The sequence below is a fragment of the Centrocercus urophasianus genome, unplaced genomic scaffold (assembly GCF_019232065.1).
Source record: "Centrocercus urophasianus isolate 14NV4802_14NV808 unplaced genomic scaffold, USGS_Curo_1.0 seq_13, whole genome shotgun sequence".
NCBI lineage: Eukaryota > Metazoa > Chordata > Aves > Galliformes > Phasianidae > Centrocercus > Centrocercus urophasianus.
Genome location: NW_024884475.1, coordinates 21553182 through 21575837, shown reverse-complemented (window position 1 = coordinate 21575837; position 22656 = coordinate 21553182). Strand labels below are relative to the sequence as shown.

Genomic DNA, 22656 nt, shown 5'->3' with positions numbered 1-22656 from the left:
AACTAGTCAGAAAGATTTATACCAAGGATGAGTTCTGCCCCTGATGTTAACCTGCATCTTGGACAAAATTAAAATGAATGCCCTTTAAAAGCTTCAGTTTTCCTTTGCGGAACGTATCTGATAGAGACAACAAGGATGTTATTTAGTACAGAACATGTTTTCTGTGTTCCTGAGTGTAGAAAATGATTTATGGTAATAGAAATACAGTCAATTATGGTGTAGATAAGCACAAGTCCTGTAATACAGGGGACAAAATATACTATCATTTGAACAATTGTAGGATTCCAAGTAAACATCTGACTTTAAGGAATAAGAGGTTTTGGTTCATACCCACTGTGCGTCCTAATATCCCACAAATTTAATAGCAGGTAGTCCTTGTTCTCTTGTTGTTTTTTTTTTTTTTTAATCCTGCATGTTGCTGATAGCTGTGTATCAAGAACACAGGTTTTATAGTCACAGACCTTGACCATTTGCTGACTGCTTGCAGAATAGTAAAGGTGACTATTGCTGCATATCAGTATTTGTACAGGTACCATTCTATATAGGGAGTAACTAGCTACATGTTTATATTCCTCTTAGCTGTTCCTGTGAGAGGATTTTGGGGAAGAAAAGGCAAGTCAGTTTAAGAGGAAAAAAATACCTAAAGGGCCATGTGGTTATTTATACAGTGTTCAAAATAATGACCAGCATCCAGGGTCTACTGGTAGAGGGGAAACTGAACTTGAGAGGTGATCTCCTGGGTACGGGCTGCTGCTGTTGGTGGCACAGAAGCCACTTGCTGCTCTTGGATGTTGAGGTCAACCTTCCCTTGGAGTACTGTGTCCATGTCTGGAGCCCCCAGTACAAGAAAGACAGAGAGCTGTTGGAGAGGGTCCAGAGAAGAGGCACAAAGATGATCAGGGGATTGGAGCACCTCCCATATGAAGACAGGCTGAGGGAGCTGGGCTTGTTCAGCCTGGAGTAAAGAAGGCTGCAGGGTGACCTCATTGCAGCCTTTCTGTACCTAAAGGGAGCCCACAAACAGGAGGGGAATCAACTCTTCGAAATGGTAGATAACTGCAGGACAAGGGGAAATGGTTTCAAGTTGAGGGAGGGAAAATTTAGGTTGGATATCAGGGGGAAGCTCTTTACAGAGAGAGTGGTGAGGTGCTGGAACAGGCTGCCCAGAGAGGTTGTGGATGCCCCGTCCCTGGAGGTGTTCAAGGGCAGGTTGGATGGGGCCCTGGGCAGCCTGGTCTGGTATTAAATGTGGAGGTTGGCCCTGCATGTGGCAAGGGGGTTTGGAGATTCATGATCCTTGTGGTCACTTCCAACCCTGGACATTCTGTGATTCCCTTCTTAATGCAGTAGTTGAATCCTTGGCTTCAGTGCTCAAGTAAGTGCTCTGGCTTGAAACCCAAAGTTTCTGTGATAAAAACGGGTGATGAGCACCCTTTTGAATTTGAATAGCTAATAAAAATAGATGTATAAATTGAATTAATGTTACGGCATGAACTGTTGCTTGTGTAGCTAGAGCAATGTGGTGAGACAGCACAGGAAAGGGATTGCTGGAATTGCATTGCCACTGGAGTGAAAGCTGTGGAGTAGTTTGCAAGATTTTCAGGGCACTAAAAGTAGCATAGTGTCTCTGTAGTGTAGTTTACATTGTTTTGTAATGTTGAGGAATAGTCTAACATGCTTTTCAAGCAGGGCTTATTGTATCTTTCAACAATGCAGAAGTCTGTTCTAAGTGTCTATAGGGAAAACTTGAGATTTAGAAAAGGTGAACTGCTTAATGTCTCATGCTTTACTTGATAAACTATTTTCAGAAGCTTTTCAAGCTTCTGTTGTTTCAGAAATGCAGAAGTGTAATCCCAGACCCTGTGTGTCCTCTTACGGTATGAATGCATCTTCTTGCTGAAGTTCTGTGCCTAGGGCTGTGTTTCTTTTCCAGGTCTCTTCTGAGACCATGCAAAGAGTTGGGTTTCAGGCAGACACATGACCAAGCAAAAAGAAAAAGGAAAACAAACTAAGGAAGGTAAATCAGAGAAGCTAATGAGAAAAGTCAGGATCCTAATAGCCCTTTCAGAGGGATGTTAAGGAAGACGCACAGAAGAAAATCCACCAGTAACTAATAGCAGACTAGCAGTCCCTCCTTAGGGGGGAAAAAAAGTTTTCAATTCATGAAGTTGTGAAAGTGATCACAAATTATGACCAAAATTGATCCAGCAAATCTCTGTCTCAGCACTTTTTAATGGTGCATAGAACTCAAGCCAAGTTTCAATCCACCTGATTGATGCTTTAGAAATGAGTGTAAAAATCTATACGGGAGGAAAGGAAAGCCTGTTGTTACCTTTGGAAGGACTCTCAGCTTGTGGACTGCTGTTCCTTAGGGCAAGCTGAACGTTTGAGAGTAGCTGGCAGCAGAAACAGGTGGGCTGCTTGGGTTTTGCAGGCTGACCAGATGCACCAGATCTGGCTAGGTGCTTGTTTGTCTCTAGTGCTACAGCAGATGTGATAGAGGAGTAGTACTGCCATGCAGCAGGAGTCCCTCATCATTATGTTGTGCCTGTTTTATGGAAGATCATGCAGCTGATCACATTCAAGTTCAAGAGTGCTGCAGGAGGCAGGTATAATTTTGTGAGTCTCCTAGCTTGGAAGCAGTTCTTGCCTCACTGCCAAAACCCTTGTTGAGTGCAGATCAGAGCCTGAGCTTCTCTAAGCTGATGCAGCAATGCCAGCATTGGGCCCCAGTAGCAATGGTGGCTCTGTCTCTCTCTGTTCTTGATGGAGGAGGAGTTGTGGGGTAGGGAAAAAAGTAGAAAGCTGAAAGATGAGAATGTGGCCTGGAGGCTGATGAGAGAAGGTTGGGAGGCGGGGGAGAAGACAGAAGAATTACTGCAGTTAGAGAGATGAATGAGAGCCTGGCAGTAGCTGGGAAAAGCTGAACAAACCAAGAATCAGAAGCAGGAGTGTTGGTATTTATTAAATTAGGCAAATGGGGCTACACAAAGACGGTGGTAATAAAAAGGATGGTCCAAAACTTGGTTTGAACGCAGCGCTTTCTTAAAATTGGTATTTGGTCCCTGCCTTAAGGGACATGAAGCCTTTTTCATGCAATCCCATGAAAGCACATACATTTGCAATTAAGACTCAATTGCTTGATATCAATATGTGTGAAGCCCCTGGGCACTCAACATTAGGCTGTAAATGTCCAATACCAGAATGCCACAGAACTCAAAATAATGACATTAAGAAGGCTTCCTGTACTGTCTGAGATCTGGATTTCTAAAGCCTAGCAGAGCATGTCCTTCTGTTTGCATGGTAGATTTATCCTTGGTACTTCAGAGATGAGAAATTCTTGAGCTGTGGGGGATAACAGCCCCACTTCTCAGGCACGTATTTTTGCTGTCTGCTTGCTGTCTCTGGGGCATTTGGAACTTAAATCCATTTTTATATGATATTATGTTATTAGGATTGTTTCTAACTGCTGTGTATTATGTTGTTAGTGTTATGCTTATATCATTTCATATCCTGGACTAATTTATTACTCAATATGTAGTACACAGTCTCAGAACTATTCAATAAAGTGTCTTAACGAAGCTACTTTTTTTTTTTTCTCCCAACTTGTTCAGTGTTGTAATTTAACTAAACTCATCCTCCTATTTTCTTAGTGGCTTTTCAGTCGAGATTTTACAGGGTTAAATTTAAAAATTAAACACTTCCTCAATTATTCAGATATGGTTGCGATACACTAACAGGTACAGTAGCACTGTCACTACACTGAAGTAATAGTTGTAAATCTATGGAGTTCATTTGTTTCTTGTTTGTGTATAGGCTAGCATTGCAGGATAAGATGCTCTAAATCAAAGGCTATAGCTGCTTTCATGTTTTAGAAGTGGATTTTGGCCTTTCTGTGAACCTGAGAAGTTTTCAGCAATGAACAAAAGAGCCCTTCCCTCTTTCCCTTCTCAAAATAAATGCACAACTCAGATTGCCCAAATTAGTTTTTAAATTAGAATATATTCCCACTCAGACTTTAATTTAATTTTACCTTTGCTCGGCAAGAAAAAGAAAGTCAGTTGCCCTGGTCATTTTGGCTGATATGATTCTTGGCTTTGCTTAAATTATTGATTATAGCAAGGGGAGGGACTTTCTGATGAGAACAGTGCTCTCGCTAATAGAAGCTTTTCACTAAATCAATTTCTACCATTGCTGCAGTGCACCTTCAGGGAGTTGGAGGTTATCAGCCTTAAGAAGAATTTTGTCCTCAATGAGTGGATCTTTGCCATACGTTTTTCTAAACCTTTCCTTTTCACATTTATACTGGCAACTAAGGAAAAAAAAGCACCATAAATACATTACCAGGGTTGGTTTGCAGGGTGAGGGGCTGTTCTGGTCCAAAGTTGAGCTGATTAAATCTTGATGTGATTGATATCTGAGTGCTTGTGGGCTGAAAGTACAGTTTCAAAAGCTTGTCTCCTGAGCAGAGTCGGTCAGAAAATACATCACTGTCTTGCAAGCTGGAATCAATTCAGTGGAGAGTACCCTGAATGCATACGCTGCTGCAGTTTCTCTGGAGGAGACTCTCTCAGGTTTTCCTGGCTTACTAGAAAACGCAGTCATTTAATTGGTCAACATGTGGTGTTTCCTTTGTTATTTCTATCTTCAGTTGATTGAGGTGGCTTTTCTTTTCTCCCACCCAAAGCACTGTTTCTTGTTAGACTAATTAAGTAAGGGTCTGGTTAAGCATAGCAGCATATTTTCCATATTTGATCTGGAGACCGATTTGGAGGTGCTACACAAGGAGAATATGAAGCTGTTGGGATGTGTACAGAGCAAACTTTAAGGATGCTGGTAGCAGATAAGTACATGTTGAACTGTATGGGAGCATCTGGTAACTGTAAGTAACACTTTCTCTTCTACTTAATCACAGCTCTGGGTTATAATGTCTCTTAGCTCTAGGTGATAGATACTTATTTGTTAATAAAAATTTAACATAAGATCAGTTGATACCTGACAAGGCTTAAACTGCAAGATGAATACTGTAAAGGTGTGTTTCCAGCTGCATGTCATTTAAGTAGTGAATTGACAAGTGATGTTTCAGGCTTGTGTTCTGTAGGACTTAAAGGTTTTTACGTAGGTTTAAAATCCATGATGAAATGGATTTCTGTTTTCTCCTTTACCATCCCAAATAGTTCCCGTGGGGCTTCTTTATTTAATGCAGCCCAGGGTCAGAGGGGAATCTGGCTAGATAAAGTGCAGCACCTCTGTGCATTCCCTGCAGCGCAAGGTAATGCAACTTATGGTATACAGAGCGAGGTTTGGGGGTTAGAAAGTTGAGGTGTTTTACAGTCAGTACTTGATTGGTATCTCTCAACAAGTGTTGACTGGTATCTTGGACATGTTTCTGCTAATTTTTAATGGACACCACTTTAGCCAGTCCTAAACCAATCAGTTGAACTTGGTCAGAAGAATGATCTTTGGTCTACGCAAAACCTTCTATACACAACTTTCTGTTTTCATCTGTATTCACTCCAAAAGAATAGTAAGAAATAGTGATCTGTGTTGGCTTTTGTATTTCGAAAAATAATAAAACAAAAATTGGAATGCTTCTCATTCTTTCTCTATAGGCAAGCCAATATAATTTATCACACACTGTAGCCATAGCAGGTTTTCGAAGTAATATTTTGTGTTAAATTACCTTGTTTTCCTTCATGCTTAACTAAACCAGAATAATGAGATAATGAGTCTCCCTTTTTTTTTTTTTTTTTTCCTTTTCCCCCTCTGGAGCCTGTCAGCATATTAACAAGCAACTTTAGTCTCCTGACTACACAAATTTCCCTTCGTTAACTGTGTTCAAACATAACCAACACTTTTTTAACAAAGGCACATGAAGAGTAGGAAGAATACATAAGAAGAACAGAGATTTCAAGACTGAGCTTCCACTTACATAGAATAAAAAGTTTGATTTTTATTTATTTAGTCATTCATGCAGAACTTGTGGTTTGCCGGGGCTTTTTGGATGGTGGGATGGATGGTTTTGTCTTTTTTTCAGAATTGGATGTGCTGGGCTTCATAAAATTCTGTTCTATGTATAAGAAATAACGTTCCTTTGCAATTATGAAAATGAATTTGTGATCATTAATAGAAAATATTTTTTCTGTATTTCTCTTGATTCCATATCATAGTGGAGTTCTCCTGAATAATTGTACTCTGGATTTTTGTACATTGACTATACCCAGTGTTTAACTTTATGGGAAGTTCCTCTACCCTTAGATTAACTAACCCCAAGATTGCTTTATAGGGAAAAGTGCAGTTTCTTAAGATGATTACGTAGGGAGTAGGTAGTTGCCCCATTGAAGTTTTACCCCATTCTCTATTCCTCTGTGACTTCTGTCCACTTCAGCTTCACAAGGTTTTAGTTTCAAGGAGCTGATCCAGAGAACAGCAGAGCACAGTTCAGCATGCTTAATGTTTCCCAGTGGAAAGCTGCCTGTTCTGGCTGTTGAGGTGCTCCTAACCTGGAAGCAATTCTTTTTAATCTTTGACAAGCTTCAGCAGCAACAATGTCTAATGAATGGATGGGCTGGGACTCAAAAAGAGTAGTGGTTTCCCAGGAATAGGGTGGAGGGGGGAGGGCTCTTTCTGAAGTCTCTGCCAAAAGTAGGTTGAGATGCTATGTTTGACCAACCACTTCTTCCAAATCTCATTTACTTTGGTATAATAATTATTTACCAGTGTTTTTAAAAAAGATGACAATCTACCCCTGATTTAAGAGCTGCACTCCCTGCAGAACACACCAAAACCAGCCTAGTAATAGTAATTTCTGGTTCTATTCAGGCATACAGCTTTGCTGTACGTGAGGGATTACATTGAGCTTTTGCAAAGCAAGTCTGTTTTGTTTCCCTCAAATGCTGCTCTTTTTATTAACAGCACATTTATTTTATATCCTCTTTTTAATCACAGAAGAATGCTTATAGGTATCTTGCATTTATAAAGGCTGTTTGTTAGTGCTGGTGAATAAGAATGGTTGTTTCATTTACACCAAGGAACCAAAATGAAAACAGAGCTGTAACATTTCCCTTGAAAGAAAAACACCCTGTCACCAAGCAGTAGTCTGACAAGTGTGCGTCTTCCGGAACAAGAGTCCTTTTAGGTCACTGTGCATCTTTTAGCATTAAGGTAGTATTCTTATTTAATTCTTTCATCATTTTTTGGTAGACATACGAGATTCTACGGTTTCTAGTGATTTTTTTTGTGTGTGTGTGTGTGTGTTTAAGAATCAAATATCGTGATACAATATGAAACTCTAAAAATTTGTCAGTGCTGAAAGTAAACATGCATTTATAAGAGTATTTTTTTGTTGTTGTTCATTGTTTGGTGTTTTTTAAAGGAAACTTTTTGAAAGCCTTGCAGCTTTAATTCTGCAGTGAGGAACAAATGTAATACCTAATGCTGTAATAGGCTAAAGGCTTTCTGTGGAGCATGGTTTATTTTATGACTTACTGATGGGTAATGTAGTGGTCTGAATTTAGAAGAGAGAAGAAGACTCATTCTGGTAAAGCTGTTGCAAGTGGGTCAGTTTAAAGTCAAGCAACTGAGGTTATTGTGCCTTCAGTTCTTTTTTCTTTTGGCTTATCACGGTACAGATACTATGCCAGGATTGCATGTTGTACTGCCCACGGTCTTTTATCTGGGCTAATCCTGTTCAGAAGGTGACAAGATTAACTGGGAAATCACCATCAGTGAAGAAACAGTGAATTCCTAACTGCATCTTGCATCCAGTGATCTCCTTTCTATTAATTTTTGCAAAACACAAATAAGATGAGAAGCAAGCCTATAAAAACTTACTGATGTAGCTCTCTTGAACCATAATAATGGTCTTCTGTAGTAGCCTGTATTTTAAGCAGTTAATGACATTAGCTGCAATCACGTAAGGGGAAATAGGTGAAGTTAATCTCCCCCTCTCCACTGAAACACCTAAATGTATTTCTTAAGCAATGGGTTCTGCAGTAACCACTAGATCGTATCTGCTCATGGTGCCTGTTCCTCCAGGCATTTCTGACACAGTCTTTTTTTTGTTCATCAACATATTTAAACCAGGTATATATGCTTGCCTGTGAAAAAATGTCCATCTATTAAATTGTTCCGTACAATATAGTGTAAAAGTAAAAATGTCATCCTTTTAAATAAGTGCTAATAGAAAATTGAAGGTTAAAAAAATGTAGAGGGATAATAATATTCAGTCCCATAACTCCTGCATTTCTATTGTCCACTTTTCCAGTGCAAACACTATACTGACTCAAAGTTCAAGCTTGCAACTGTGGGCTACAGGGACTGCAGTTCAGTTTTGTACCTCACTGGGTAGTTCATCAGCTTTTAAGGATGGCCGTTCTGTCAGAAACAATCCACTAAAGGAGTCAGTGGTAAAAACTTATGGATGGAATAGAAGTAAATTAAAAACATAACCAAAAACAGAGCTGGTGTACAGCGAGTGGTTCTCCTCCTTCCATCATTTCTCTTTCAGCAGTTGGTGGTTTTGGGCTTTCAAACCTGGTATGTCGTTCACATTATCTTTTAATTGCTATAGATAGACTTTTCTAACATGAATTTATTTAATCATTTTCGATCTCATTTGTACTTCTGGCATCCACAATATCCTGTGACCATGAGTTCCACAATTTAATTATGTGATGCATGAGAAAGTACTTCCCTTTCTTATAAAATTGCTCTCTGATAATTTTGTTAGGTGCCCCTTGCTTTACTGCTATAGGAAGCAGTAAATAACAGTGAATGTTCATTTCCTTTCCATCCTTGCCTTCTTCACACCCTTTGTGACTACAGATCGGTGGCATTCATCCTTCCTTCCCTTTTCACTCTTCCTCCAGTCTCTACCACACTCAATGGCTCCTCCTGAAGAAACACTTTTATATTTGTGTTATCTGTTTTTATGCTTCTTCTAGTTGAGCTACATCTGTTTTTATAATAGGGTGAGCGGATGTGCATGCACTGGTCCCATGGTAGTGCCAATGCATGTTAAAGCTGCAGGCATAAGGGGTTCTGTCTTGATCTTAGTTTCTAACATAAAGTCAAGCTGTTATTTTCAGAATTCACTATGACCTTGTTCCTTCCAGAGGAACAGAAAGTAATTGATTGCCTGTCACTTTGTGTGAGCGTTTTAAGTAGCAGTAAAGGAACTTTAAGAAATTAATAAAAACCAGGACTCGGAAATGTGTGTGGCCAGGAAACTGAAGGCTGTGCATTACAAAACATTACACTGTTTGTAACATTTTGTGATGACAGGTTGCCATGTTTTTTCCATAATGTTAATTGGTCTGGATGCCTTGAGGTATGTCATCTGCTGGAGACTTTTGTGTATTGTTTTTACTGTATGTTGTCAGATTTACATTTCCACGAAGAAGGTGTTTGGTTTGAGGGAGATTCAGGTTTCAGAATAAAGAAAACTTTTGTTTCTGGCATATGCAACTTTAGGGAGAGCTTGTGCAGAGTTTTTCAAAGCAAGTAGCTGTTTAGATAATATACTTGACATCAAATAAGAAAGCAGGAGATGCAAATTGCAAGTGAGATTCTGTTGTGATACTGCAGAACTGAAGAATTCATCCTTTTTTTCCTTTCAAATGCTTATCCAATATGAAGCTCCAGCTAAAGACTGTTAGGTTTGATTCTAGCTAATGCTTATTTAAGTTCAGTTTGCCACTATAGTCTGTGACACAAGCTATTTTTGAATTTTCTTTTGATTCTTGTTAGTGGTTATTTCACCACTATTAGTTGTCTTCTAAATTTCTGAATCTATCTTCAGTTATGTTCATAAATCCATCCCTATGAAAAATCAGCACAAAGTTCTAAAGCTGGTGTAACATGTAATAGAAGAATGCAAATAATGACTTGTGCTGGATGGATTGTGTTTTCAAGACATTATTTATATTTCTGAGTTTGATTAATGCCAAAGATATCTGTATGTTAAGAATAAAGCTTTAGTAGAAAGCTTATAACGATGTAGAGATGGGAAATAGTTACAGAAGCCTCTATACTATGGTGGCCCCTTTGCTCTATCAGCATGCTTCCCTCTCCCGTGAGATGCGAATCACAGAATCATTAAGCTTGGGAAAGATCTCAGATCATTTACTATGCCTACTGACCCATTTTCACCAGCATCACATTTCCATGTTTCTTAAGCACCGCAAGGGACGGTGACTTCACTACCTCCCTGGCCAACCTGTTCAATTCATGGCCATTCTTCCTGAGAAGAAATATTTCCTAATTTCCTACCCGAACCTCCTGTGGCACAACTTGAGGCCATTACTTCTCATCCTATTGTTGTTACCTGGGAAAAAAGTTTGACCCCCACATCACCACAACCTTCTTTCACACAGTTGTAGAGAGTGATAAGGTCTCCCCTGAGCCTCTTTTCCAGACTGAACAATCTCTCAATAAGACTCAGTTCACCTGAAGCAAGATTCCTTTTGAAAAGGTCGTAGTTTAAAAGGAGGAGAAAAAAGTCTCGAAGCTAGAATAATTGGAATCAGGTGAGTTTAGAAGCTTCAGCAGAGGCTGAACTCCTGGTGTGCCTGAGTTTTTCCAGAACATCTTTGTAGAGATGAGCTCTAGGACATGAGGTCTATAATGCCCTGCTTCCTGTGCTCGTGCATTATTTTGTGTTCATATGCCTCTAATTCTAAGAGAGTTTTGTCATAACTTCTACTGCCTTTTTCTTTGGAGTAATAGATACATAAAATAAGGAGATGTGGAAACACTGGGTTTCTGGATTTTGTGTTGAAAAAAGGAACCCTTCAGGTTGTTCTCTAACGCGCATTTGACTATAGCCTTAAAGTTGCTAAGTAATGCAGTATATAGATCATTAGAATCCTCTTAATGATGGTACTAAATTGGGTAGAATGTGGTAGGAATACTTGTTTTGCTGTACAAGGGAGGACTAAGTTTGAAGAGCAGCCCTTTGTGTGGGACAAAAGGGAACCCAGTGCTTCCACATGCTGGGAGGGACAATGATGAGTCTGTCTTTGTGCCCTTATCTTATACTTGGGTTTGGGGAGCTTGGCCCTGGCTCTGGGCAAACAGTTTCAGGCATCTCACACCTCTCTTCCTTCCCCTGTCCCACTGTGTTTAAAATTGGGTTCCAAACCCTCCTGCTGTGTGCACAAATCCATTGGTTTTGTGGTGTTCTAGAACAGCTGCCACACTGTGCCATGCATCCACATTGTCTGAGGGATGTGCAGAGCTTGTGCAGGAGATAGGAAACAGCTCTTCTTGGAGTTTTTACTTATTCTCCAAGTGAAACATTTAATTTCAGAGAGTAACTCAGTTGTAATTCAATTTTATGTTCTGTTTTCATTGAATCATTAAATTCAGAAGGTCTTTTTCTGAGTGCATTTGCACAGTGCTGTGAATGAAACTATCAAAAAAGATCAGTTTCAGCCAAGCCATCACTGGAATTGTATGTCTGTGCCACTGGCCAACTTCAGTGGCTCTTAATTAGCCAACCACATGCACAAAACCCACTTATGAGAACTTCTTTAAATCTTCAGGCTATATCAGTGTATTTATGCAATACATTCTCCAGAGCAGTGCTGTCTTGCCTTTGATTCTCTACACTGTTCCCTATGAATTTGGTAGGCTTCATCATATTTCACATTAAGAAAATTATCAGCTTCCTGGTACCTCGCTTCTTATGCAGGCTTTTTTTTTTTTTTCCCTGAAGTTTGTATTCTGAAGGGAAAAGAAAATGCTGACTCTGAATTCCTTACTCCACGCTCTATTTTACCATTTCTGTCATTCAGGTTAAAAAGATTCACTAATGCCAGCAAATTTAAACTCCTATTTCTCCACTGGAACAAATCTGTTATCTGTGGCAGCACAGTGGACTCCATCATTTCAGTACGTGATAGCAGGTATATGGTAGTGAGGTAAGGGAATAAAATCACAGAATCACAAAGTTGTAGGGGTTGGAAGGGACCTCTAGAAATCATTGAGACCCTCCCCAGATCTGTCCTTCATGATGTCTGTCTGGTTCAGTAGCACCAGCAAAGAGCTGAAGGTCTGAGGGAGACCCCAGAACGCCTCGTGTCTTCACTCAGTCCAAGTCAAGCAGAGAGTTGTTGGTCAGGAAGTGCTCAGCTCGGTAATGTCTGGTACTTGTAAAACAGGCTTCTATGTGGACACGAAGCCTCACGGTACATTGGCTCCTGTGTGGAGAGTCAAGGCTGCTGAGGTGCTAGCACACACTATGCTGCACACAGGCACTGCCTGAAGCCCCGCAACACTGCTGCAGAAGGTGGTGGTGGCAACACAGAGTGCTTCTGACACAGACCTTCCCTCTGCTCTGCAGGCATCTTCATGTCAGGACGTCTGAGTTTAACTGCTTCATGTGTCAGCATTTATAGGCTGAATCTTGCTGTTTGGTTTGATTGTTCCAGATTATTTTTACTCACTGCCCCAAATGAAGTAGTTAACTTATTTATATTATTCTATTCTACTATAGTCTCTTCTGTGAGTGGCTTGACACATATCGATTTGCATTGATCAGACAGAGTCAGGCTCTGTATTTTAGTAGAGAAATACATAAATTCAGAGGAGCCACCAAACTGATTTTTCCCTGCTTTTCTTCCAAATAATTGGCAGCTGTTGCTAAGACATGAATTTTCTGGGATAGGACTCAGGGTGGGAGGGGTTTGCATTGAGAAGGCTGGGCAAATTGATTTTTCTGTGCACATGGAGTATGCTGCAGTAGTGCATGTGCAGGCAGCTGCATGAGTCCTGCAGTCCCTGGTGTGATGTCTTGTCCATTTTTTGTCATTAGATCAGACAAAAAACCCTTCTGAAACAGTACAAAGTAGTTAAAGAGCACATGCTTCAGTCTTGCTCCCTATGGCAATGTCATAGGAAAAAGAGGTACTATGCAAAAATCAGAAAAGAGATGCAAAATACTGCTGGATCATTTTAGTCCTGAAAGCTAATTTACAGGACCACTTCTACTGGTTTGTTGATGAGGAAAGAAAATATTGATCTGATTGAATTTTGTGCTGAAGAATGCCTCAATATACTGTACCATGCACACTCACCATGGATTTAGAGTATATTAGACTGCTATGTTGAACAACTGTTATTTTTAATTAAAAACTTTTGCCACCTGGTGGAAAGAACTAGTACTTCAATTAAGCAAGAAACACATAATGCTGGTCCCATACAACGTAGATTTGCTAGCAGGAATAGCTTTCTAACACAAATTATTCTGATTTCCTGCAGAGTGTAGAAGAAATCTTCCAAGGGGAATGGTGCACTTTGTTCATATGCTGTTTCAGGCTGTATCTCATTTAAGCACAAAGTTCTTAACAGGGCATTCATTTGTGTGGTGCTCTTTTGTTTGGGTCTCTTTTTTACCCCACTGCAGAGGTATCTGTCTGTTCTTCCCTGGATTCTGGGTTCAGCCACTGTGCTGAGTTCCTCAGCAGTAGGTTGACCCCAGCTGGCAGCTAAGCTGCTCATTTGCCCCCCAGCAGGATGGGGAAGAGACTCAAAGGCAAAATGCGGAATAGTCAAGATAAAGATAGTTTAATGAATTAAGAAAAGCAATGAAACGAGTGATGCAAAAGCAGTCACTCATCACCTCCCACTAGCAGACCAATGCCCAACCCCTCTCTAGCTGCCAGCACCCCAAGAGAAGCAGAGAAGGCCTTGATCCTGTGCAAGCTCTGTTCAGCAGCTGCTGAAGCATAGGTATGTTACCAGTACTGTATTGGATGCAAACTTTAAATATAGTACCATATGGGCTGCTATGAGTCACAGAATCACAAGAGTTGGAAGGGAACTCTGGAGATCACCTAGTCCAACTCCCTGCTAAAGCAGGTTCCCTACAGCAGGTCGTACAGGAACATCCTGGCAGGTTTTGACTATCTCCAGAGAAGGAGACTCTGCAGCCTCTCTGAGCAGACTGTTCCAGTGTCCTGTCAGCTTCGCAGTAAATATAGGAAATTAATTCCACCCCAGCCAGACACCCTCACAGCTGACTGTTACCAGCTCATTTATCAAAAGAAAGCAATCTCTTGTGACATTATATAAAGCTTTTGTAAGAGCTGTAGAATGTGTAGAAGGCACTACAGTGCCTTCAGGCAGTGATTCCTCAGCCTTTGCTGAGGTGCTCCTTCCTCCATGTCATCATTTCCTGGTGCCCCAGAGGCATGGAGCTGTGCTGTCATCATTGTGCTCTCCTCTCCTCCATCCAGATGGGATGCACCTTACCAGAGCATCTCCTTGGCCCACAGCAACCTTTTGGGGGCACCTGCAAGTCTTATTTCCTAGCTTTGTCAGATTCTGCTTATTTTGTGGCTGGATGTTTTTTAGTTAGCAGATGGGTTAGTCCTTTCTTACCTATTTGGGCCCATTTTCCTAGATGGAGCATGTGGAGCTTTCTTCACAACGTTTCTGAGATACTTTTTCCTGCCCCTGCTATTAGTAACAGCTATTACAAGTGCAGAAGAGCTAGTTTCTTGTAGCTTCACCTCTGGTCTGCAGGCTGTATTGCCCCAGAATTCTTCATCTTACACAGAACAGGCAGTGCTGTCCTGGATGCTCACCAGAGCCACCGTCAACCAACACTTAAAGGACACCAAAGCTTTCTTCTACAAAGGCCCTTGGTTTTCTTCTGTTACTGTGCTAGATCTTTGGTTCTTGCATCAGGATTTTGGTAGCTGAAAGGGAGAAGATACCAGGGCATGGAAACAAATGGGTTGAATGTTCTGTGTTGTTTTGTTTTTCTTTCCCTTAATGTTGACTAATCTGCTTTCCTCTCTTCCTTGAGATTAGTCATGTCTGCTTGAAGCCCCTGTATGCCTGTAAGAACTCATACAGCAGGATAAAGAGCACACCATGTTTTAAAGAAGGAAAGAATAGCACAGGTACTTAATCCTGAGCTTCTTTAGGATTTTTAAGTTGTCAGGCTCTTCTAATTATGGTTTATGTTGGTGGTGGTCAAAATGGCAGCTCATCTTGGCACAGATTGTGCCTGATGGCAGGCACGTCTGTAAATTCTGCATTTCAGCACTTCTTCCTGGAACCTGTTTGGAAATCTTCCTCTTCTGAGTTCCCAAAATGCAAGCAAGTGCTTCAGCAGTTTGAGGAGGAGGACTGGGTTGGCATGACAATCCGTTGCATGCTGCGAGGAAAGATTGCACCAGATGACCAGCTTCTGGCTGTTTGTCGCTCCTTGTTGAGTAATGTTCCCCAGATTAGACAGGTTTTTCTGATTTATAATTGTTTGTCCTAGTAACTTGTGTTTTTGCTGCACTTACGTCTGAGATAGCGTCACTGCAAGAAGCATGAATGCTTGGGAGAGGCTACCTACTGGCCATCATTACTGTGAATTACGAGTGGTATTGTCAGTTATGCTATAGAGCAAAGTGAGAAGAAAATTTGTCTTTTGAGTGTATTTTCCTGAGCAGCCTACATTTGCACATTGAGCCTACTTGAGGCAATAGATGTTATAAAAATATTCAGGGTCCATGTTCTTACTATTTTGCTGTTTCATAGAGAATGCTGGCTTATCTTTGCCTTCATTCAATAGCTCAACATATCTTCCTTTCCTTTCTTACGACTTTCTTGATGTTTAGTGTGCATATGAAGGTAGGTGGAGGAAGTAATGTGCTCCCTTTAGGATAAAAGCCCAGATCTGTTGAAATCTGTGGGATCTTAAAGATGATTTCGTTTCAGGTCTTTTCTTTCCCTTTAGCTTGATTTTTCTTTAGGCCCAGGAGATAGAAGGAAAACATTTTTATTTCAATATCTTGGAAGTTCTGAAGAGTAAGAAATGCTTTCCTCCACCTCTTTCACTTTTACTAAAACCTTTTTATCCCCTTCTCTTCCCAGTTCCTATCCATTGTGCCCAGAAATATAGCATCTGCAACATGCATATTCTGTTATCAGCCAGCAGTTTCCTGGTGCTTTCACCCAGCAATGAAAAACGCCATCAAATTTTAAGCTAGTTGCTTCCCACTGCTGCCAGAACACTACCAACAACATGCTGTTGGATCCTGTCAGCATCCCTTTCTTTGCAATTTTGCTGTTAGAAACTTTTACTTTACTAATGAGGCTATGCTGTTGTGTTTTTTTGTTTTTGTTTTTTTTTTTTAATTTCTCTGCGGATGTTGTATGTGTGCCAGCTGCTGGAATGTGAGCAACGGAAGAGCCAGAGACTGAAAAACGGATTTCTGAATTTAATATTGGCCGGACTATTTTTTGTAGATTTGGAGAACTCTGAATATGTCTCGGGTGGACCATTGTGTTCCCAGCCTGAACACCAAACATTCCAATGTTTCCAGTGTGGAAATATGCTCCTAAGAGTGGTAGATAATCAAAATCTAGATCAAATCCTGCATTTGGATGGTCTCCCTTTTCTTTTGAGAATCGTTATAGGTAGAACAGATATAAAACAGTCTGAAGAACTGAGAGAGGTAAATGAGAAGTGACTACTTTCTGAAAGGAGAAAAGTGAGATCTCTCATCTTTGTACAGAATGGGTATTTTATTTCCTAACCTATTTAGATAATTTGGATCAAGTGCTTAGAAGCATTGTTGAGTCTTGCAGGCAAATGGTCTCACTTGGTCATTCAGCCACCACACAGTGAAAGGAGCCCTTCTTTGCTGAAAAGAGGGACTGGAAACCAGACGCTTCTACAATTCCAGGTAAGCTGCATTTGCATCAGCTAGAAACTGCATTTACATCATCAGCTGCTTCCAAGTACAAGAAATTATGCTTACAGAAATGAATCTTTAAAAAACAAACAAACAAAAAAAGCCATGCTCAAGGACTTCAGTGGAGAGGCACTGACTACTCTGTCCCTAGCACCTTGTTTATCATCATTTCAAAGAGAACTTGGTTCATTTCCAAAAACAGAATATAAGAATGTGATCCTGTTTCTTACAGCATATATGTGCTTTTGGCTTCTAATTGTTTGACATACTTCTTTTGCACAGTAGTTTACAATTATTAGTTTCACTATGATTCTTTCTAGGGGTGTATACCCACCTGGCATAGCCTCACATCTGCCTTTTGGAATGCACACGTCATCAGGATATCACACAATGCTGCACCAGCAGCCTGCAATTATTGGTGTATGAAGTCAAAACAAAACCTTTCATCTGCAAATCAGTGAAAAGCATGGAAAAGACCATGAGTTGCAGTGTAGAACTTCACCTCTGGGTAGGGAGGTACAGCAGAAAGGTTCCCAATGGTCATAAAATGTTTGGTTTTGTTGCATGCAGGTTGTAAAATGCTACAGCAGCAGTACAGATACTCGCTTCCTTTCTCCCCTCTTCCTTTTGTGGTCGTCCCCTTTTTCCAGAAGATTAGAACTGAAAAGACTGTTGAATGTAACAGTATCAGTGTGGCCCCATTTTTTTTTTTTTCCCTCTGTGCTCTGCTAAGTGGCTGTTATTACTGTGGACTGTATAGCAAGTAGACATTTTGACTCAATATCGTACTGTTTAGCAAGATCTTCGGAATTCAAAGGAAAAGTATTTTACTACCCATCATTCTATAGTCAAATAAAGAAAACTTGTCTCCTGTAGTATGTTTCCACTGCAGAGCATTCATCTATCCTGTCAGATTTTGTACGTTGGCTTTTACTTACATCTTCCTGTGTTCTGTATCTTGTGATGGGTCATTACCTTCCATGTGCATGGTGAATGCTTTCACCTGTTACAGAAGAGGGCAAGCTAGGTTGGTTTTCCAGTCTGTGCTGGTAGGAAGTCACAGCCTGTGAGCAGGTTAGCCTGTGGATGTTGAGGTGTGTTTGCAAAGGTGGGACAAGGTTGCATTTATTTCAAGTAGGTTTGCACAGCTGACTTTCGTTTCCTTAATTGGCTGGATCAGTAACTGGTAACACCTGTGATCTGGCTTCCTCCTGTTCAGCTGCATTAATCAGTTGATGATTAAATTTAACTCCCTATTTTATCTGAGAACATATGCAAGCATATTTTTGTATGTTTTTTTCTTAATGCGTAATTTTTCTAGTAAATAATTAGTACTCAGCCAGGTGATATTTTCTACCCCCATAATGCATCCAGCTGTTTTACCTGATTTGTTTCCAAGTGCTCCTTCATGCACAAGCGAATTTATTATATTCTGGCTAAATGTTACACAAATGTTGTTGTTTTTAGTCTCTAGATTGACAATTTTCCTCTGCTGCTAGTTCTGTACAGTTACACTTCAAGGTCACTTCAGATTAGGTATTTCTGGTAGTATATTGTTGCAATAAATAATTGTGTTGTTTTCTCTGTATCTTTGGTTGATTTGTTTAAAAGAAATAATTCAGCCACATCATAGTACCTCACAAACAGCATATGCAAATATGTATGCATACATATGTATGTTTATATGACAAGGACAGAAACAGTGTCTGTCTTCTTAAAATGAGCACAGTGGCATTTCATGTCGAGGCGCTGTTGAGGTATGGTTGTTACCATACAATACTGTAAACTATATGAACCTGAACTAATGTGAAACTGTTCCTCATTGTGTAATAAAGGCTTATCATTTTTCTGTTCCAGCATACACTGAGAGGCCCAATATGTATATTTTATGAACACCAGCATTATTGTGATATTTTGGAATTCATGAACCACTTATTTAAACTTACTCGTGTGTATTTGGTCTTGTGCTGTGCATACTTCACTGTGATACTGAGATAATTAATCTTTGTACATACCAGTATTTTGCATGATGTAGTTAAGTTATTGAAAGTTTTGTTTTCTTTTCACCTGGTTGGGAAAAGTGCAGGTAAGTTGTTTGTTTTGAAAATAAAAATGGGCCAGGTTGTTGGAGCAGTCGCAGATTTGTGCATGAACTGGGACAAGAACTCATTGAGAGCAGCCCTAAGGACTAGGACTAAGGGGTCCTGTTGGACAAAAAGCTTGATGCGAGCCTAGGCAACCAGAATTAGTGAGTGGTAACCCTGTGCACAGAGGGGAGGAGGGGTTGGACCCTTCCAATCCGAGGCATAATACGAATATGAATCCACTTCAAGACTTATAAGAGCTTAGAGTCAGGAACTATGTAAGTGAATGCAGGAGAGGCTATAGAGGTCATGTTGATGTGAATATTTAGTATACTTGGGAATTTTTTTAATTGATTATATAATTGCATCTGATCCATGATATTGGGGGGCGATCCATAAAGCACTTCATTGAATTTAAGCTTAATGATAAAGTTATGTTTCTTTTCTCAGATTAACCCTGAAATTGTAAATCAGTAACTTAAGAATTGAAAATGGCATTGTGAGAAAAGTTGTCTGGTTTGTGCCGTGAAGTGTAAGAGTCAATCAAATTATCATTCCATTTGTGTGTGAGTTTGCATGTGCCTAAGTGACAACAGCAGAAGTGAGAAGTATTGAGAAACAGGTAATAGAAGTGCTGAAGCACCTAGTAAGAAATGTTAGTTGGGCTAACAATAAACTTTTAATTCAGTAAAGATGTGAAGAAGGAAGATATAAAGCAACTGACAGTATAAATCAGGAAATTGTTTTAATCTATTATCTTTTTCTGTGTTTTTTTTCATGACAAGTGAAATAAAATATTCCATAAATACGTTGTCCAACAGTTATAAATAACTGACCTTCTACTATTTTCCGCTAATTCAATGGGGAAAGTATGGAATTCTCGCCATATCAGCTTCATAACAGTTTCCTAAACAAACTCCAGTGCTTCTTCTGATGGAGTGGATTTCTTCCCATGGTCAGGTTGATCTGGAACAGGCTGTCTGTAGAGGTGGTAGATGTCCTGTCCCTAGAGATGTTTAAGGCCAGGCTGGACAGGGCTCTGATCAACCTGAGCTAGCTGTAAGTATCCCTGTTTGTTGCAGCACAGTTGAACTAGATGGCCGTTAAGGGTCCCTTCCAACTCATCTGGTTCTGCAGTTCATCTACCCTCCATTGTCGGTGTTTTGAAGCCTGTATCTGAAAGCTGTGATGGAGTTGCTAGAATAGATGAGCTGCTGCTCATTGGTACAGTGCTTCCTTTCTTTTCAGTGTTGTTTTTTTCTTTTTTTGCTAGAACAGTTTGTATGCCAGTGTCAGCCTCTCATGTCTGCTTGAGTGCTGGTGAAACGTCAGTCCAGGAGGTTATTGCAAGCTGACAGCCCTTGGAGCATAGCACCTGGTTAACAACACATAACATAATGACACTTCCAAAGCACTTTTAGCTGGGAAGTTTTAAAGAGCACTGGCTCTCTTCCCAGCCTCTGGAAAGTATATATTCCCCAGGAGAAAACTGCCCTTGCTGAGGTACAGCTGTTTTTCACAGAGATGCCTCTGCCTTTATAAAAAGTACTGTATTTTTTTTCCACTGGTGACATTTCTTATACGTATTTGTAATCTCATATAAGTTTGGGAGCGTCTCTAATTATGATACGAATTGTTGGCACATTCTTCAGTTCATAATAGATTTGTCAGCAGAGCCAGCATTTTATCCCTGTGTTGGCACTGTTGATGAGGTTGGGCTTTTTTTTCCTACCCTATTATAAAACCAGTTCAAAATAATGTTACTTCTGACAGCCAGGGTTGTATGCAAAATGTTCATTATGTTCTTTTATTTGCATTGTTTTGAGCAAGTAGGGATGTTGCAAGTAGAGCCATTGCAGGTTCTGGTTTTCTGTTATTATTTCTTTCCTTTGATAAGCTGATTTTGATTAGCAGAAATGCATGCTCTGCTAGCGTGCATTGACAAAGGAAAGTAATGTGATGAAGGGAGCAGAACAGGTTACATCACAATTCCAGATATTTCTTTATATGTTGTGTTTTAATATACCTAAAGCTAAACGCTATTAGAAAAGCTAGTTTATCTGATGGTATTGGGTAACAGCCATATTGGAATGGCTCTTTGTTAAGTTTTCCCTCTCTTTATAGGCTAATTCAAACCACAAAGGCTTTCGTGCCTTATTTTGAGATCAGTAAGTCAAGTTTTTCTTGGTGTTCCTGTCCCTAGGAATAGAAGTACCTGCTGTGTTTTGTTTGCATCAGGTGAAAACCTATGAAAAAAAACCATTCATATCTTTTTAACATTGATTCATTTTCTTTTTTTTCTTTCTTTCTTTTTTTTTTTTTCCTGTTCCCAGCAGATATATGGAGTGATCAATCATTTCAGACAGACCCAGACTTACCACCTGGATGGAAAAAAATCAATGATATTGCTGGAATCTATTACTGGCATATACCTACGGGAACAACTCAGTGGCAACGTCCTGTGTCTGTTCAAACAGATCTTCAGGGCTCAAGGAAAGGCTCACTTGGTTCCATTACTCCATCTCCTACTCCAGAAACTGAGGTAACACGCTGTCCTGATGTGTGCTGTGTACCATTAAAAAAAATAAAAATAAGAAGACATACCTTCTTGACATGTTTGAACGTTACCTAAAGTAAGCTTTAGAATATGAGGCCTGATGCTATTCTGAAGTAGAGCTTCTTGTTGACAATATATTGTAATTGCCTACTTTTCATGTGTATTTTCTAATGGCTATGCCTCATAAAGCATCCTAAACTTGGGATGTGTAGGATGAAATCAAACATCATATCTCGCATAAATAAGTCAGTGCGTGATTGATGTGAAATGACTGCAGTATGTGCCGAAGCGTTACTCCGTTATATGGGTACATAAAATTTCTGCACATTATAGCTATCTTTTTGCTAGACTATTTGTAATTGCATCTTCTTTTTGGTTCACATAGTAGGAGGGAGTATCACACAAAGAATTCATTTGAGACAGCAGCTGCTTTACAGGGTAGTTGCTATTAAATAAATATCAAGTATTCTCAAGAGTAAGCCTCTTAACATCTTGTCAGTGTAAAATATCTGCGTGAGTAGATCACTGTGTTGCAGTCAGTCTTTAACTAGAAACAGAAAGATGTTCTCTCTTTCTACATGGGCTGAAAGAGCAATATATGATACTGCCTTTTAAACTAATCCTTGAAGACACACTTGAGAAGGTTGATTGAATGTTGTATACATAGAAATATAAAATAAATACTGAGAAGGAAGAGTATGCTTCAAAAATGGAATCACGTTGGTTTTTAACGTAGACTTGACTTCTGTGGAATGAACCATTAACACGATAACAGATTATTTTGAAACGTAATCCTTTTTTGTTCTGACTTTCCAGAAGAGTGTCTACAGCTTTATGGAATCAATTGAAATCTTTGTACTAGCTTTGATTTTTGTATCAGGCAGTATTTGGTTATTATTTTCTTAATGTATTTAGGTATGACATTTTTTGTGTTCTTGACTTTATTGATACATGCACCAAAATAACATAGGTGAAAAGCAAGGGGAGTAAAGGACATTCAAATATGTGTTAAAGTTTTGACCCTGAAACTTTTATCCTGTATAGGCTTAAACATGCACATTCTTGTTTATTATTTCAGAAAGATTGTTCCCATGTATTCACAACTGCTACTCATAAGGTTGCCAAACTTGACCACACCATTTTAGTTACAGTTCACATCAGTAAGGTGCCTGTTCACCAAACACACTGGAAATCATTTCTGAGAGAGGTTCATGCAGAAAGAACATCAATTGGTATCAATCATGTAGAAAATAAGAAAAAAGAAGTCAGAAATGCTCCATATAAATTCCTGCAAATTCTTCCAACTTCAAAT

General features: G+C 39.7%; 1 protein-coding gene across 17 annotated transcripts in view; it reads left to right on the top strand.

Annotated features, from left to right (window-relative positions):
* APBB2 (amyloid beta precursor protein binding family B member 2) overlaps window positions 1-22656 on the top strand; it is a 157571-nt gene that overhangs the window by 69510 nt on the left and 65405 nt on the right. For 14 of the 17 annotated variants that reach the window (XR_006167661.1, XR_006167660.1, XR_006167659.1 and 11 more), the window contains one exon: window positions 21121-21329. Coding sequence is in view for 14 of the 17 variants with exons in the window: in XM_042811929.1 (XP_042667863.1) it covers window positions 21121-21329 (209 nt within the window). In the remaining 3 variants the exon portion in view is untranslated. The remainder of the gene's footprint in view (window positions 1-21120; window positions 21330-22656) is intronic. The other 3 variants (XM_042811932.1, XM_042811939.1, XM_042811936.1) reach the window with 1 other exon arrangement.